The 12,922-nt window shown below is 33.4% G+C and overlaps 1 protein-coding gene across 6 annotated transcripts in view; it reads left to right on the forward strand.

Annotated features, from left to right (window-relative positions):
- HDX (highly divergent homeobox) overlaps nucleotides 1–12,922 on the forward strand; it is a 213,597-nt gene that overhangs the window by 86,400 nt on the left and 114,275 nt on the right. For 5 of the 6 annotated variants that reach the window (XM_051827389.2, XM_051827390.2, XM_051827388.2 and 2 more), the window contains one exon: nucleotides 8,134–8,280. The exons of the other annotated variant lie outside the window; for it this stretch is intronic. In XM_051827389.2, coding sequence (XP_051683349.1) covers nucleotides 8,134–8,280 — 147 coding nt within the window. The remainder of the gene's footprint in view (nucleotides 1–8,133; nucleotides 8,281–12,922) is intronic. 6 annotated transcript variants of the gene reach the window in all.

Raw genomic sequence — 12,922 nt, forward strand, 5'->3', positions numbered from 1 at the left:
CAAAATGGATAAAACAAAATATAAATAGAAAATCAGAACTTATACTTGGAGACTCCACTATTCCTCTTTCAGTAATTGAGAGAACAAGTAGTAATCAAATCAGTTAGGATGTAGAAGACATAAACAACACCATCAACCAACATGATTGGATTAACATTTTTAAAACTGTCCATCCAACAATATCAGAATATACATTCCTTTCAAATGTGCATGGAACATTCAACAAGAGAAACCGCATTCATAAACTTTTAAAATACTTTTTAATTTTAATTAGTTTTAACATTCAAAATAGTTCATAGATACAATTCTAGGTATATAATGATATTTGCTTCCTCACTCACTCCATCTCACCCTTCCACTCTTGTTCTTTCTCTCTTTCTTTTTTAGTTTTTAAGATAACATATTTTAAATTTACATTACTGTAAAAAAGGCTTAATGCTTCACCAAATAAGTTTAACAAGTAAAAAAGCAAGTAGACCCTAGTTTAGTGGGAATATAGACAAGAGCTATAAACAGTGATTGAATGGGAAAAGGACCATTTCAGCCAAATACAGTAAGTTTTAAAGTGAAATCATATAGTGTGTTCTCTAATTATAATTATACTATAAATTAATAACAGAATGATAGTTGAAAAATCCCTTAATTTTTAATGAAACTATAAACATCAAAAATTATAAAATATTTTTATTGAATGACAATGAAAATACATTATAAAAAATTGTTTAATGCATCCAAATCTGTATTTACAAGAACATTTATAACCTTAATTTATTTTGAAAAAAATTATTTATTTGAGAAGCAGAGCAAGAAAGAGTGATGGACAGAAAGTGCATATTCATTCTTCGCTCCCCAAATGCCTGCAATGCCTGGGGCTGGGCCACGTCTAAGTCAGGAGCTGGGAACTCAGGCCAGGACTCAAAAGTGAGTGGCATGAACTCAGTTGTTTGGGCCATGATTGCAATCTCCCAGGATGTGCGTCAGCAAGAAATTAGAATCAGGAGCTGGAGCTGGGAATCAAACACATGCACTCCAATTTGGGACACAGGCTTTTAACCAGGATCTTAATTGCTAGGCTAAGCACATGCTCCTTTAAACATTAATTTCTTATAGTTAGAAAAGAAAAAAGGCCTCCTATCAATAGTACAAGCTTCCATTTTAAGAAAATTTAAAAAAAGAATAAGTTAAATACCAAACAGAATGAAGAGAATAGTAAAATAAGAGCAGAAATCAACAAAAATGAAGAAAGAAAAATAACAAAAATCATTAAAACTAAATACTAGTTCTTTCGGAAGATCAATCAAAATGGTGAACTTGCTGAGTTGACAAATAAATAAGAAGAAACAAATTACTGGTATCAAAAAGGAGAATGTTATACTACCAGCAGACCACAAAGGCATTAGAAGAATAATAAGAAAATACAAGTAACCTGATACCTTTTAATTCAACAACTTAGATGAAATCTATCACTTCCTTGACAGATACAAACTACCAAAACTCAGGAACTTTTGGAAGTACTCTCAGATAATCTGAGTAAGAGAGAAATATAATTTGTAGTTTCAGAAGTTTTCAACAAAACTCCATGTTTAGATTGCTTCATTGGTGATATCTCACAAACACTTAAGGAAGAAATACTAGCAACTCTGTGTAATTTCTTCCAAAATATATAAATGGTGGAAACAATTTCTAATTCATTACCTTCATACTAAAATCAAATATAGTACAAGGAACCGAAGCCATAGACAAATACTCCTCACAAATATAGATTAAAGAATTCTCAACAAAATAGAAAAAGAACAATAACCACAACCAAGTGAGGTTTATTCCAAGAATCTAAGCTGGCTTAACATTTGAACATCAACTGCAATAATGTATCATTTCAAAAGATTAAGGAATAAAAACTATACAGTCATCTCAAGAGACGCAGGATAAAGCATTGGACAAAATTTAGCACCCATTCATGGTAATTATAGTATTAGTAATAAAACCTCTCAGTTCTCATTATTAAAAATGAAGGGGGACTTCCTTACCCTGGTAAGGAAATCTATAAAAAAGCTACAATATTATCATACTTAACGATGAAAAGCTTAATGCTTTCCCTTTAAAATTGAGAGCAGCTCAATGAAAACGCCATGCTGTTGGTCTTAGACAACTTATTAACAAGACAAGATAGAAAAATAAAAGACATACATATGAGGAAAGAAGAAATAAACCTATCTTTTTTGTGTGTCTGTGATTATGTAGAAAACAGCAACCAATCAATCAAAAGCCTCCTGGGAATAATAACTGAGTTTTGCAAAGTTACAAAACAAAGTCAATATATCAAAATCAATTGTATGTTGAGAAACCAGCAACCTACATTTGGAAATTTTTGAAAAAAAAATACTATTTGCAATATTACCACCACTCTCCCCCAAAAGCAGGAAACAATTAGATATAAATTTAACAGGATATATGCTGGATTTGTGTGCTGAAAACTTTAAATCTCTAATGAAAGAAATCAAAGAAGATCTATATAGAGATGTATTATTCATGAATTGGAAGACAATATTGTTAAGATCCCAAGTCTTCCTAACTGATAGTTTCGATCTCAATCAGTCTCAAGAGGATCATTTGTAGTTATCAACAAACTGACTCTAAAATTTATATGGGAATGTATAGAAGATAGAATAGCCACACTGAAGCACAGTTTGTTCTGAAAAAAGCCCCATCTATACTTTAAAAATGAGAAATTCAATATCATCACAATGAAAAACTTCCATCCTATGAAATACACTGTCAATAAAAGAAAAAGCCAAGCCATATGCATAGAGAAAGCCTTTCAAATTATATTTCTGATAAAAGATTTACAAATCCAGAACATGTAGTGAACTCTCCACATTCAGTAAATAGGCAAATTATCCAATTAAAAAATTTGGGAAAGGCAGGCATTGTGGAGTAGCAGGTTATACTGCCACTTGAAACCCTGGCATCCCATATTGGAGTTCCTGGGTTCAAATTGCCTCTTCTTCCAATCTGGTGATGCACACTCTGGGAGACAGCAGGTCACGTACTTGGGGCTGGCATTGTGCCGCAGCAGGTTAAGCCACCGCTTGTGCCAGCATCCCATATTGGAGTGCCAGTTTATGTCCTGGCTGTTCCACTTCCAATCCAGCTTCCTACTAATGTACTTAGGAAGGCAGTGGATGATGCCCCAAGTATTTGGGCCCCTGCCATCCATGTGGGAGTCCTGGATAGAATTGCTGGTTCCTGCCTTCCACCTGGACCAGCCCCAGCTGTTGCAGCCAATAGAGTAGTGAACCAGAGGATGGAAGATCTTCCTCTGTGTCTGTGTCTGTGCCTGTCTGTGTCTGTGTCTGTGTCTGTGTCTGTGTCTGTGTCTGTGTCTCTCTCTTTCTCTCTCTGCTGCTGCTGCTGCTGCTGTTGCTGCTGCTCTGGCTTTCGAATAGAAATAAATATTTTAAAATGTAAGAATAAATTAAAATTTGGGAAATATTTGAAGGAGATATTTCCACAAAGAACATATATGGATGACAAATAAATATTTGAAAAGATGCTCCATGTCATTCATCATGAGGGAAATACAAATCAAACCACAATAATATTACATATTTACAATCCTATTAGAATTACTTTTTAAGTGACAGTAACAATTGCTGATGAGGAAGTGAAGAAATTGAAACATGCATTGAATGCTGATGAGAATGTAAATGTGTACTGCTACTTTTGAAAACAGTTTAGCGATTTCCTATGAAGCTAAACGTATATTTACAATATGATACAGCAGTGCTAGTTATTAAACCTGTCTACAAATAACTTCAACAGTTTCATTAATACAACAGACCTTGAAACAGTCCAAATGTCATTCAATAGATGAATGAATTTGCTGTAATACATTTGTAGGAATACTACTCTGTAAGCAAAAGGGAAAAACTACTGATGACACACAACACACATGAATCTTAAATGCACTAAGTACAAAAAGCTAGCCTCAGGAGGCTATATAATGTATGATTTCAGTTATATGGTAGTCTATAATAAATTCAAAATTATACAAACAGGCCTGCACTGTGGCTCACTAGGCTAATCCTCCACCTGCGGCGCCGGCACACTGGGTTCTAGTCCCGGTCAGGGCGCCGGATTCTGTCCCGGTTGCTCCTCTTCCAGGCCAGCTCTCTGCTGTGGCCCGGGAGTGCAGTGGAGGATGGCCCAGGTGCTTGGGCCCTGCACACGCATGGGAGACCAGGAGAAGCACCTGGCTCTTGGCTTCGGATCAGCGCGGTACGCCAGCCGCAGCACGCCGGCCACAGCAGCCATTGGGGGGTGAACCAACGGAAAAGGAAAAGCTTTCTCTCTGTCTCTCTCTCTCTCTCTCTCATTGTCCACTCTGCCTGTCAAAAAAAAAGGTAAAAAAAATTATACAAATAGATCAGTGATTATCAAGAACTTTTGGCTAGAAAGGTTGGTTTTAAAAAGGTAGCATGTAGGACATTTTTTGGAATCATGGAACATTTCTGTGACTTATTTGTCACAGTGATGGTTTCACAATTACATACTTTTTCTTAACTCATAAAATCTTACATAGAAAAATGTGGAAAATTAAAAGCAAACAATAATAGAAGATAAAAAGGACAGCATTAAAATAGTCATGTTGACCGAGATAAAGGTGTTCAAAGTGTTATGTTAATTTCAGCAACTCTCTTTATAAACAAAAACATTTGAATTCAAATGTTCAAATATTTAATACTGAAGAGAATTGTTATATTGGCAATAGTGAGGATTTTACAGATTCACTCTATCTTTAAAATCAAGTTTTTCATGAATGATTACTTATAAGAATTTTTTTTAGTACCTTTTAAATTATTTACCAGCTAGGACACTGTTAGGGCATTGATCTTCTTTTAAGTATTGCATCAAATAAATTGGGACAGGGTTATATAGAAATGTATCTGAAACATTTCCATGTGAAAATACAGACAGCCTTAACTGTCTGGAACCCCTAAAGCAATAGTCATCCTAGAAGCTTTATTTTTCAGCTACTTCTGAAGCAATATATCTAAAATTGTTCTGCTTGCTTGAATAGCACATACTGAACTAATTTAATCTTTCTTCAAAGACACAAAGTGCTCCTTAAAGTGCTGAGCCCTAAACCTGAGAGAGACATGAGAAATTCCACTCCTGGGTATGATAGATAAACTGGAAGTTTGAATTGTACTAAACACACAAATATGTTACAACTTTACCGTGCTTTACAATTAAGAAAAATGAATTCACATATCCTAACTTATTGGTAGTAATCCAGGGTGGTAGGCAAACCAAGTTGTATAATCCAGCATTTTACAGATTGAAAAACAGATGTTCATATAAATTAAATTACTTACCGAATAGTCAGAAGTGGAACTTAACATTAGAACACAAGTCATTTTATTCTTATGGGCTAGCATCTGCTGAGTGAGCAGTATGATGTGGAAGACTATGAGACTAAGAAATCTTGGAGTAAGGCTAAATGACTTGTTACTTCAGTGTTTAATCTACCGATTAAGCCACTCTTCACATTACAACCAAGTGGACCTCAATTTGTATGGAATCAACGGCTTGTCATTTTATCTTCCACATTAATAAGAACCCAATTTTAAAAGTGAATATTTTTTGAAAGAAAAAAACCTCTTCTTGTTTTTTTAAACAAATGATTAAGAAATTTGGCTGTCAAAGTTGGTGCTGTGGAATAGCAGGTAAAGCCATGGCCTTCAGTGCCAGCACTGCATATGGGCTCCAGTTAGAGACCCAGTTGCTCCACTTCAGATCCAGCTTCTGCTATGGCCTGGGAAAGCAGCAGAGAATGGTCCAAGTGCTTGAGCCCCCGCACCCACATTGGAGACCCAGAAGAAGCTCCTGGCTCCTGGTTCCTGGCTTTGGATCAGCTCAGCTGCTGCTGTTGCGGCCATTTGGGGAGTGAACGAGAGGATGGAAGACCTCTCTCTCATTCTGTCTATACCTCTCCCTGTAACTCTGTTTTTCAAATAAATAAATCTTTAAAAAATGAAGAATTTTGGCTGTGCTGCCATTTAATATCTTGCCCCTTCGTAGACCAAGATAACTAGTGCGAGTAGAGATAATGACAAGGCATGTTACTCAGATGGGGTTATCTTGTTGTGGTAAAGAATGTTTAATTTGAAGGAAAAATAGTAGCTCTCATGAACAAAGTGATCCTACTGCCACTGTCTTGAAGGGAAAAACTAAAAACCCTGTGGTCAGGGTTGTAAACTACAGAAATCTGTTAAGTACTCAGTCACTTAGGTTTGGCTACTGGTTATCAGTGGTGAAAGACTTGCTGTGCTTTTGCAAGGTTCATATCATGCTTGACTAAGTGTAACAGCTACAGCTAGCCAATAAGAAAACATCCCTATATCATAAGGGAAGATATCATCACACTTGGGAATCACCCATATCTTGCACTCTAGGCTGTTTGCAGCAAGAACAGCTTTGTAGAGGAGCATCAGAGCCATTGCCCTGATTGTTCCTGTTAGTGAATTGAAGTTTACCACTCTTCAAACCCATTCCAAAGTAAATTGATTCAAAAATCAGCACCAGAGAAGGAGTTTCAGGTATTTTTACCTCTATCTTCTAATTTTTTTACTGACTGTGCCTGAGCCATTTAGGAAAAATAATCCAGAACTGCTCAGGAAACTGACAACCACAATAATAAAAATTTCTTTCCTATGAACTGTGCCTATTAACTGATCCAAACATCCCTGAAAACTTGGCCAAGTTGCATATAAGAGATTTGTACTCCCACATTAGCGTACTTGAAGAGACCCCTCTTCAGAAAGTCAGTGGAGACCTTTGTTTCTGTGGATTTCAAGGAGAAATTCAACTTTTATCTTTCCCTTGCCCTCTCCTACATCTGATTTTTTCTAATCAGTTCTCTTAACATTTTATATGGAGAAAGGTGTGAGCAAGAGAGAGTCAGGTGTACAAATTGTAGTGGATGGCTGCATGACTGTCTTCAATTTCCTTGTTAGACTGCTATATTTTTCAGCATATTAAAAGAAAGGGAAATTACTTTTTATTTCCATGTCAGTGTAGTTGGTTGTTTTTATACACATGTACCAGAAAATTTTCCATTTGCTTTGGCTCGTAGTGTTTTTGTTGTTGATGTTTTCCTAATTTTGAAGGGACACTTTCTTTATGAAAGGTTTTCTTTCTGTCAACTTGTAGAAATAACAATTTCAGTGTGACAAGTTTTATAAGAATATGAAATTGCCTTAATCTAATTACAAGTGTTCTTTGGAAAATGCACTGCCAGAATTCATCTTTTTGAAAAGAATTTGACCTGCTTCTGATTTGTGAGATTCACAGAGTTGCTGTCCCTTAATAACAAATGTCACAATCTACTGGCAAAAAAATTGCATTTTATGTACCTTGTCTAATTATGATACTATCAATTTAACTAAAAGGTACATTGTTTTTACATGGCTTATTGTTAATAAAATATATATGATTTTGAATTTTATTTACAGACTGTAGTTATTAAAGCAATTATTTTGGTTTGAATTGCCTAAAACAAGGGAATTTTCACAGTCACTACACCTTTATCTTCAAGCCTTAAAGAAAGGTTTTGTCTTAATATATAAAAGAACCCCTTTATCCCAGAAAGAGGAAAAATAAGAGCCCCCTTTTGTTCCACATTGTAGCTTCTGCCTGTTAAGACATATGCCAGATGCCTGGCTTGACAAAGAACAGTGAGTGTCCCTGGTGATAATTGACCACGTATGGCTACCACCATCTCTGGCTTTGCTAGCCATAAATATTTATTTCAGTGAAAGAACCTTTTTTTCTCCCCATGCACTGACACTAACCAGATAAGGGCTTTCCTCTCTTTTTTTCTTTTCCTTTTTGTCCTTAAAGTTGGTGCTCTTTTTGAAAAGAAACTCAATGTTTGCATTATATATATTTTTCAGTGAGAAGCTGTCTCCCTTTAGCACACAAATTACTGCCCATTACTGGAGATTAATTCACTTAAAGAAATCTTGCAGCTTGGAAGCCCTGAAATTGTATCAAGAGATGAAAAGTGTACAAATTCTACACATACCAAATTCTTATTCCAATTTTCAGAGTATTTTCTTTTATTTTTAGATGAATCTACGTTCTGTATTTACTGTAGAGCAACAAAGGATTTTACAGCGTTATTATGAAAATGGAATGACAAATCAAAGTAAAAATTGCTTCCAGCTCATATTACAGTGTGCACAGGAGACTAAGCTGGACTTCAGTGTAGTCAGGGTAAGTATTGAGGTCTTACACTCAAATTTATAGCTTTTTATTATAAATGATATTTGCTTAATATGAAAAAAAACTAGGGCATGAAGTCACTAACTTATAAGCAACTTCATTTCCCTGCTATAAAATATCTAGTTTTTAACAAATAGAACTAATCATTTAGTATGTATTTGTTTCTATAAATACCTTGAAAACACTAAAACCTTTGCAGTGTAAACATATCCTTTTGAAAATCGTAATTGAACTAACAAATATCTTTGTAATCAATTAATTGTTGATCTTATGCTTTCTTTAAACAACAAATTAGTCTAGATACGGTCTTCCTAAGTGGTAACTGTAAAACAGGCACTTAGCATGGGAATACTGTGTACCTAGGATATTTTTTGTTGTATTCGAATTTTTCATCAATCATTTATTACTTTAGTATCTGTGTCTTTTTAGGAAAACCTAGTCTATTATATGAAAACGGAGTCCTTCTAAGAAAGATGCATGCATTTTAATGGGCTAACAAGTAAGAGACAAGAAATCCCAAGGGAGGAAATTTTTCTTTATCACAACCAAGGTTATTCAGCTGTAAATCTTGCAAGGCAATGAGAAAGTGATAGAGAGGAGGCATAAGATAAGGCTAACACAACTTGTCACTGATTTTATTGAGTGCACAGGTTCTTTCATGTTTGTTTGAACATGCTACAAATCCTACTGGTGTCAAACCTTAGTGATTTAAAGATTATTAACATTCTCATCCTTGGCATTCATTAGACTAATTTGGGAAAGAGAAAGTATGTCTGTTGTTAAGTTTATGTTCCTGTTAGATGTGCCTTCAAAGATTTTAAAAGATAAAAATCTCTTGATAAACAGAATTCTTTGAAAAATATATTTCCTAGATACTAAATGATATGTTCACCTTCAAATAGGGAATTATGCCACCATTTCTGGGTATCCAGGTTATCTGTTTCTTATTTGATGATTATCAACAATCATACAACCAGAAACACTGCCTTTTGATAGCTATATATGCCCTATTTAAAATATCTTTACAAAATGAACTTTCAGAAGAAAATATTGAATTGCCTTAGGAGAAATAATACAAATACAGGTAATATTTCAATGAATTGCACTTTAAAAATATAAACTTTTTTCTATAGTAATTTCTTTCCTGTTTTTTTCTCCTTTTATCTTACATTGCCTTACAGTGAAAAACCTTCCCAGGCAGCTATACTGTGGACTGTTATCTTTCATATTTCCAATTTGTTATTAACAATCTTCCCCTCATAACTTACCTGATTGTGCTTGAAGATTGAGAGTGCTGAAATACAAAGATTTATATTTATACTCCAAAGAGTGTGGAAATCTAAAACAAGCAATGGAAATGAAAGATATAAATTCTTAGAATGTAAGATTGCGAGTAAAATGGTATGGAAGTTATAAGCAACAGTGTAAAACAAATACATTCTCTCTAATCTAGGAAAATGTCAACTGTACTGAGAAATGAAGTGTTCCTAATCTACATCTCGAGTCAATCTTGATAGCTTTTTTAGTCAAAGGAAAATGGAGTAGAGGCTCATCACTCCACAACCTGCCCCTGCCCCTGCCCCTGCATTATTTTGCTACGTCTATATGCTCTACTTGAGACTTTTTTTTATTATTTTTGAAAAAATATTTGTTATATTTTCCTCAAAAGACCTCAAGTCTCACTGTATTAACAATTTGATAAAGGATAAAATAACATGAAAACCAAGAAGAATGCATAGAAAAAGAAAAGTTTAGAGACAGTGAATTCATAAGAGAAAACGGAAAAAAATTATGGATATCAAGCATTGGTGATTAAATGCCTTTCACCCTATTTTTTCCTATGTGTGTACTTTATTTATTCCCCACTCTAAATTGTCATCATATGGATTTTGTTTGACCCACTTTTTTCCTTCTCATCAGTGAGACATTTACAGGGAGAATCATTTACGTATGATAAGCAATGGTAAATTGTGTATTCCATTCAACTTTCAGTAAAATTTAATTCAGTTATTAGGCAATGAATTTTTATTATTGTCAACAATGGAAATATTTTTAAAATATATACTTTCCTACTTTTCTTCAATACAGCATGTGGAAAACAACTGAATCCTTAACTTTTTGACTCAAGGTTTTCATTATGGAAATCAATTATATTGTGCTTTAAAATAATAATACTCACAATGTGGTAACATACATAGGATTAATTTCCCCTTTATTTAAGAATCACAGACTAGTATTTAATTTTTTAAGTTAGTTTTGTTGTTTTCCTTTTATCTTCTTTTTAGTGTGCAATATCTAGTGAACATTTTTAGTTTTGCTGCTATAAGGGTGCCTTCCAAAACAGTCTCTATCACCAATGCCCCTGGTTTTGTTATTTCTAATTCGCTGTAGACTACAATGCCATGTTTGTTAAAATTATATATAAAATCATTAAAGTGAGTCTTAAGGTTAGGGGTTGTCCTACTAGGGAAGTCCATGGATCTTATGACATTGGCCATGTTCTGAATAAATGAGGTTGCTAGATAGTTGCTTCATATATGCATATTTATTATTCTATTATTCCATTTTATTTTTGATGAGTACATAATATAAATATCTAGCAAGCTATATAATAGCTATACATAATATACATTATATGCATAAACTATAAACATACACAAAGTATACGTATCAACTATGTAAGTAAGCCACGTAAATTTGCAATGCACTAAGACACTCTTAGACTTCCTCAGTTGAGATATGTATTGTGTGATGAGAACGTAGTAGGTTGTGTTGTTTTTCATAAATAGAGCCCAGAGTTGCCTGCCAGGTGTAATAGTTCTTGAATCCCAATTGTATTAGTTCACAAGCTTCTTCAGCCATGTGGATACATTTTTTCAAAGTTGTACAAATACATTAGTCCCCCCATACATTTTTTTACTTGAAAAGACAAAGTACAGCAGTTTGTTTGGAATATTTGTAAAATGTACCTTTTAGGAAATTATATTTATTCAAAAACGTTCCTTTTTAAATATGTCTCTTGGGTATAAATATTAAAGACTTTTAGTTTTTTCCATTCTCTCCTTTGACATTTATACTCACATGTCCTTCCAATTGTGATTTTTCACTCCTGCTGTTTCATGAAAGTAAATAAGATTGAGTTTAAAATTTCCACTGCTGCATGTGAAGCAAAAGGGAGCATCAGTTTCTGGAACATTTTCTTTACGGAAAAAATTATAATTAAAAAAGTGAAATGATAAACAAAGATTATTATTTCAGAAATTTCTAATCACTGCATGTGGGGTAGTGGAAGGTAAATGTGCTTTGAATTCAGGTAGAATTGACTTTGAATCTTTCCTCTGCCACTAGCTGGCAGGATATCTTTCGGCACAGTCTACTTATTTCTGCACCTCAGTTTCTTCATTAATAAAATTAGAAAAACCCTACCAAAGAAGCCAATATTTATAAAGCAGACATAATGGAGATTCAATATATGTTAGCTTTTATTTTCTGTATTATAGCAGCATTTGTGTTGCTTATTATACATCAGATGTGGTCTTCGGAAACACATCATACAAAACGCTAAGTAAATATACCCAGTATTATGTTTGTGTAAGGCTAGCTCATTTAATGTTTTCATGTACCTACTTCTTTTGTTTAATTCTTAATAGAAAAATGTGTTTTGGTAGTTTATAATATGTTATGCATTTTGGAATAATTATAAGTTTGATAATCACTTTATGGAATGTATTATAATTGCGTATTTTAGGAAGAGTCATGATTCAGTGCAATAATACCAAGGTAATTATAATAAATTACTTGTATAAAAGTGTGAATTTTGTAATCAAATCTTAAATGCCAACCACTGGCATTATTTTTATTAGTAATTTTTTTTCTGGTTATGAAAGTAATATATATTCATTCTATAAAATTTAGTATGTAGAGAAAAGAAAATAACTACTATATATTAATGACAAACTGAAAAAAAGTATTTGCAACTTGTGACAAAGTGTTACTATCTTTAGTAGAAAATTGCTTTTGCAAATCAATTTATAAAGACAAACACCCCAATATAAAAATGGATAAAGGTAAAGGAAATACAATTCTATCAAAGTAATATAGTGATCATAGAAATTCTAATCAAAACAGCAATTACATACCTTTTATTAACTCTCAAACTAGTAAAGGCTACAAAAGATAATACAAACTGTTAGTGGGAGTAGAGGAAACCATAACACTCATACATTGGAGGGTACTTTGAAAGCATCAGAGCATCATAGTTCCCTTCTAGTATTTTATTCTAATGAACCAAGGGAACAAATCATTGAAACACAGTTTATAATAATAAATACCTAAAAATAATATAGATTAGCTGTATTAAATTAGCCAAGTTAATATATATCCATATAAAAATATCATTAAACTTGAAGATTGCAAACATATATATGCTTCAAAATCCTATGAACACTTTGTAATGTCATTAGTCTACCTTTAGTATGCTTTCAATTAGCCATTATCATTAATAAATACATTGTCATTAATAAATTCATGATGAAGATCGTCACACATAAACTTTGATTTACATCTGTGATTATTTTTAATATAAATTTCCAGGAAAGTATTTGCTAGATCAAAGTATATAAACATTTTTATA

This window comes from Oryctolagus cuniculus, chromosome X (assembly GCF_964237555.1).
Source record: "Oryctolagus cuniculus chromosome X, mOryCun1.1, whole genome shotgun sequence".
NCBI lineage: Eukaryota > Metazoa > Chordata > Mammalia > Lagomorpha > Leporidae > Oryctolagus > Oryctolagus cuniculus.